This window comes from Oncorhynchus mykiss, chromosome 11 (genome assembly GCF_013265735.2).
Source record: "Oncorhynchus mykiss isolate Arlee chromosome 11, USDA_OmykA_1.1, whole genome shotgun sequence".
NCBI lineage: Eukaryota > Metazoa > Chordata > Actinopteri > Salmoniformes > Salmonidae > Oncorhynchus > Oncorhynchus mykiss.
Window position 1 is genome coordinate 70,008,873 of NC_048575.1, and position 6,464 is coordinate 70,015,336.

A 6,464-nucleotide genomic window follows, 5' to 3' on the forward strand; every position below is an offset into this window, starting at 1 on the left:
GGAGTAAACAAGTCAATAACACAGTAGAAAGAAAATATACATTGTGTGCATGAGGAGGTAGGCGGATAATAACAATTTTGCAGATTAACACTGGAGTGATAAATGATCAGATGGTCATGTGCAGGTAGAGATACTGGTCTGCAAAATGGCAGAAAAGTAAATATAAACAGTATGGGGACGAGGTAGGTAAATTGGGTGGGCTATTTACCAATGGACTATGTACAGCTGCAGCGATCGGTTAGCTGCTCAGATAGCAGATGTTGTGTTTTCTATATTTTGTTCAGTATAGTTTGCTATTCATTGTCATGCTTCCTCAATGTGTTTTCTCTGGTCTTTTCCAGGAATGGATTCCGTGAGGGAACTGTCCCCAAGCCCAAGAGAGCAGCAGTGGCTGCCTCCAGCTCTTCTTAGACTCTGAGTCTGAAATAAAGTCATCATAAAATGACAACTTCATCGCCTCTCGTCCTCTTTGGTCAGTTTTAAGATATACAATGAAGATGTTCTCTGACAATAACCCTAGCAGCAACCAGTAAGTCATGGGACTTTCAGTTCTATCACTAGAACTTGTTTGATGGAAGGGTTTTTCTGCAACCAGCAGAGGGACACATTTCTCCATGGTTTTTGTTTCTAGAAGATCAACAAAACAAACAAACATCTGAAATAATCCACTGTTATGCTAAACATTTTTCTGCCTTTTGAAGTATAACAGTCAAAGGCAGAAAAATGTTTAGGGAGTCACAGTATTGTGATTTGACAAAGGAGACACGAAGGATGAAAAAAAAACATAGATATTTAGCAGTTCTATCAAGAAATATATTTCCCACAACTCATACTACTAGATAAGATGTGAAAATGTCATGGGTCTCAGTGACTCCATGGAGAGAGACTAACTGCTATGGTAATCTGATTCAATACATTTATTACAAATCACTATGTTTGTCAGTAAATTCAAAGGGTTTCACTACGGCTGCTATCCAGGCGGTGATCCTTGTGGTTAACCAAACATTATGCTGTGTCTGTTTTCAATAGGCCCAAACCTATACATCCTCGAATGCAAGGATGGGCATCTCCTGTCCTCTGGGGCCTGATTGGTGTCACACTTTTGCCCCAGCTAACACACCTGACACCAATTTTCTACTAATCGTGATCTTCAGTTTAGGATGCAGTTAGTTTAATCAGCGGTGTTTTGCTAGGGATGGGGGATAAAGGTGAAACCTCTTCGGCCCTGAGGGCTCGAGTTGCCCTTCCTTGCTCTTTAGCTCACAGGTGACACTGTCAGTTTGCCAGAGCAGATGTCCATTAGGCTTTGCTGCATGGCCACTCAGTGTCTCAAAGCAATGTTTATGGCCTCTTCCTTTCACTGAACATGATCACTAGAAGAAATGAAGTCCATGTAACAAGACATTTATTTGGCTTTCATTTATCATAAATGAAGCCAGCCTTAATGGCTCTTTTCATATCTACATGTCAACAGTGTTTTAGTGTAAAGGTAGAGTTGACGTCAAAGTTTACATACACCTTAGCCAAATACATTTAAACTCAGTTTTTCACAATTCCTGACATTTAATCCTAGGAAAAATTCCCTGTTTTAGGTCAGTTAGGATCACCACTTTATTTTAAGAATGTGAAATGTCAGAATATTAGTAGTGATTTATTTCAGCATTTCTTTCATCACATTCCCAGTGGGTCATAAGTTTACATACACTCAATTAGTATTTGGTAGCATTGCCTTTAAATTGTTCATCGTGGGTCAAATGTTTCGGGTAGCCTTCCACAAGCTTCTCACAATAAGTTGGGTGAAATTTGGCCCATTCCTCCTGACAGAGCTGGTGCAACTGAGTCAGGTTTGTAGGCCTCCTCGCACGCACATGCTTTTTCAGCTCTACCCACAGATTTTCTATGGGATTGATGTCAGAACATTGATGGCCACTCCAATACCTTGACTTTGTTGTCCATAAGCCATTTTGCCACAACTTTGGAAGTATGCTTGGGGTCATTGTCCTGTTGGAAGACCAATTTGCGACCAAGCTTTAACGTCCTGACTGTCTTGAGATGTTGCTTCAATATATCCACCAAATTTTCCTTTCTCGTGATGCCGTCTATTTTGTGAAGTGCACCAGTCCCTCCTGCAGCAAAGCCGCCCCACAACATGATGCTGCCACCCACGTGCTTCACGGTTGGGATGGTGTTCTTTGGCTTGCAAGCCTCCCCCTTTTTCCTCCAAACATAATGATGGTCATTCTGGCCAAACAGTTCTATTTTTGTTTCATCAGACCAGAGGACATTTCTCCAAATAGTATGATCTTTGTCCCCGTGTGCAGTTGCAAACCGTAGTCTGGCTTTTTTATGGCAGTTTTGGAGCAGTGGCTTCTTCCTTGCTGTGTGTGGCCTTTCAGGTTATGTCGATATAGGACTCGTTTTACTGTGGATTTAGATACTTTTGTACCTGTTTCCTCCAGCATCTTCACATGGTCCTTTGCTGTTGTTCTGGGATTGATTGGCACTTTTCGCACCATAGTACGTTCATCTCTAGAAGGCAGAACGCTTCTCCTTCCTGAGTGGTATGACGCCTGCATGGTCCCATGGTGTTTATACTTGCATACTATTTGTACAGATTTGGAAATTGCTCCCAAGTATGAACGAGACTTGTGGAGGGTCTCCAATTTTTTTCTGAGGTCTTGGCTGATTTCTTTTGATTTTTCCCATGATGTCAAGCAAAGAGGCACTGAGTTTGAAGGTAGGTCTTGAAATACATCCACAGGTACACCTCCAATAGGCTAATTGACGTCATGAGTCAATCAGAAGCTTCTAAAGCCATGACACAATTTTCTGGAATTTTCCAAGCTGTTGAAAGGCACAGTCAACTTGGTGCATGTAAACTTCTGACCCACTGGAATGTGATACAGTGAAATAATCTGTCTGTAAAAAAAAAAATTGTTGAAAAAATGACTTGCACAAAGTAGATGTCCTAACCGTCTTGCCGAAACTAGTTTAACAAGAAATTTGTGGCGTGGTTGAAAAACAAGTTTTAATGACTCCAACCTAAGTGTATGTAAAGTTCCGACTTCAACTGTAGGTGGTAGTGGAGTGTTATTTCATTTGAACATGTCCATGTGACTGTTTTGGAGACGCTTGACAGAAAATGTCGAATTGGAATCTAGGTCCCTGATATTAGTAGCTGACCCCGTATAAGGTGGGAGTGGTGTTTTGCTTTACAGTGAAAGTTCTCCATCTTATCCAGTTTCCCATTAGCCCATGGCATAGTAGACCTCCAACTGAATTGGATTTCCATGGCTGAATATGCTTTTTTTCTATCAGAATCCAGAAGGAGCTTCATCATAACAAAGTAGCTGGTCGTCTTTACAATGAAGACTCTAAAAAGAAATTCAAAATAAACATTGTGGTTAGTCCATACAGGATGTAAAGGCGGAAATGAAGATAGTTTATCACAGCAGGAAAGGAGAAGAACGTGTCAGTCATGTCGGCCAGAGCGTTTAACGTTTGGGTAAAAGCCCTTGATAGTGACAGCTATGACAGTTGATGATGTGGTTTCTCAGGTTAGGGTAAATTGAATTATTCTGCAACATTTTCAAACTAGAGGTCACGGTTGAGGAGAGAGGATGATAAGCATCATGATGGTGTGTGTCTGTCAGCACTTAGGAGGAACTTTATCTGCGTTTGTGTTTTTCTTACTGACCGTGTTGCAAGAAGACAACCCTTTTTAAAAGACAACTTGATACCAAGTGCATAAAACATGAGGGATTTACTCCAATGTAGTCTGTTTGTGTTGATGGATTCTGGGTTCTAACTCAAACTTGTAATAGTGTTCATTATCAGGTATCCTAAGTCTGTAGGAGGAATGTGTATGGTGGTGACAATTAAGCTTGGAATGTACTGAGTGAAGGAAACACGATCACATGCTGGCAGGCACTGATAGTGGTGGAGAGATGTGGTTTAGTGAGGAAGGGGGCCGAGGTCCGGTCACGTTAAGGGAGGAAGGAGAGGGAGATTCCACCCCAAATTGGGGTATATATACTACCACTGGTGGAGCCATGTCTTGGTCTTATGCAGCTGTATGACCTAATGGGGGAATAAACTTGGTTTGAGCTTTACTAAGTGTCCGTGAGTTTTATTAGGTTCATTTAGAACCTAACAGTATGTCAGCATCAACTAAGTACAAAAGGTAGCTGGACTTTAGAGGTCCCTTTTGTAAGAGGGGTAATATAGCCTACCAATGGATCCATATCGAACAGCCTGATATGTCTAAACTCATGACGGGTTCTGACTTCTAAACTTGAAAGGTCTGGTCACGTTAAGGGAGAAGGAACAGTTTAATACCCGCATCACTTCCTGCCTAGCAATACATATGTAATTTTCAGAAGGAAGGAGGATACTTCACCTAAATTGGGATGTATATACTTGTTCTGGTGGGAACATGTCTTTGTCTGTTCAGCTGTCTGACCATTTGGGTGAATAAACTTGGTTTGAGCTTTACTAATCGTCTGTGAGTTTCTACTCGGTTCATTTAGAACCTAACACATTTGTTTTATTTAGGCTACTCCTTTAGTTTCCACTCTGATTCAAGTGTTCTGGGAGTGTTTACACAACCAAATGGTTTAAAACTAAGAGTTCAACCCAAACACTTAGACCTAGCTGTCATGGCCATCTTAATTCCGGTAGAAACTCCTCACAGTGCATTGAGTTCTATTTGAAATGTTCAGAAGATGGTTTACCTCTGACGTGTGTGATAGAAAAGATAAGACAACCACTCGGATGCATAACAGCTTGACTCTTTGTTATTGTGGGACAGGGTCGTTGCAGTTTGGAATTTCACTGAAAGGATACAAGTGAATGTTGCTACAAAGGATGTGGGCCCTAGATGTTTGTCCTTTGAAATTGTTGAATAAAGAAACCACTGGCACAGAAGGTCTGGGGTTGTTATTAGTGCAAAGTTCAGAATGATCAAACCTTCAAATGTATATTGACTGAACCTAATGTTGGTTACGTCATTATTGATTATCAAACCCAGGTTTGTTATTAGGCAGCAATGTTCTTTTTTATGTTCACATCAGCTCAAAGTGAGTAAACTGGAATGTCTGGTCCCATTGCCTTGTTTGCTCATCACATTCGGGGACTTATTGGTAGTCAGTCACGGTGAATTCCCGATTAGCACACCTAAGCCGGAGGATCGAACCTTGTATTTTATAGTGTGTGTAGCACAAGTTTCAGCATGTCCTTGGATGACAAGCAATTTGTTAGATTCCAAAACCTGATCCTCAACCAGTGAATACTCAACAGGAAATCTGTTTAGGGTTCCAGGTGAACAGAGGTGAACTGTAACAGATGTTAAACTGACATCTCAAACTACATTGCTGAGAAAGTACCTCTGTATTACATGATTAATATAATGATAATACAATGAAAAACAGCCAAGCACATTGCTTATTCTATTCTTCTAACAAAGAAGTTATAATTCAGCTATTCTAAGTATAATAAAATCTATCTTTATCATAGCAGCATGACTTCACTGTTTGACGGAAGGGTCAGGTTTCCCTCATTAAGGAGGGTGGATGTAATCCGAGGCAACCGCAACAGTGGAGGAGATCTCAGTTCCTGTAAAACTCATTGTGACCACAATCCTGGAAGAGAAGGAGAGAGAGGACACTAATATGAGTCCTTTTAAAGGCTCTCCCTCCCCAGAAACCTTTTTGGCATGACCCTCATTGGAGGACTTCAACCCACATCTGCAGTCCCTTAGATCTTGACGTATTTGCTAGGCCCAGCTCCCCGCTAACACACTTAGAGGCGACATCGGATACAGCGTGTGAGTAAGCGTAGTTGTCATCTGTTTCCAACCTCTGGTAAAGCACTTACCATTGGTGTTGATCAATGCCACTTACAATTTGAATCAAACAGTGGAAACGAGTGTGAGAAAGAAGGTTGGAGGGGTAAGGCATCACAGCTGACAGCTGACTTCAACCATAGACCGATATGGCAGAGCTTTATCCAAATTATGACATTTGATCAAATGATTAAATTCATTATTTCACAATAATACAGTACATTAGTGTTTGAAGCTTTACTGTACCAAGTTCTGAAATAGCTTGCAAAGAGTACATTACACACACACAATAGTTTGATTGTACAATAAGTCCCTGTTCCCATATATATATAAAAAGTCGGAAATGTTCTCTTTTGCTTATTGGTAAGTCACTGAGTTCATGTTAACTGGTAAAACATGTCAGGGTGTCTGAAAGCTGATGAACTTATGACCAGTTGTTGTTTTGCTATGTCTTCCAGGGTGACCATTTTACTAGATCCAGTTCCCCATGTTCACTGCTTACTATAAGGTTCCCACACTTCCCATTGGCTGTCAGACATTTATATCACTCATTCAATCACACACCTGAAGGGAGGGAAGCCATGTTAAATATTATTCCCCAACAAATACTGTTTCACATCAG

General features: G+C 40.9%; 1 protein-coding gene across 1 annotated transcript in view; it reads left to right on the plus strand.

Moving 5' to 3' along the window:
• Positions 1 to 448, plus strand: part of LOC110536331 (60S ribosomal protein L37) — a 7,905-nt gene extending 7,457 nt beyond the window's left edge. The window contains exon 4 of the mRNA XM_021622068.2: positions 342 to 448. Within this exon, the coding sequence (XP_021477743.1) occupies positions 342 to 411 (70 nt within the window). The 3' untranslated portion in view covers positions 412 to 448. The remainder of the gene's footprint in view (positions 1 to 341) is intronic.
• Positions 449 to 6,464: the final 6,016 nt, after the last annotated feature.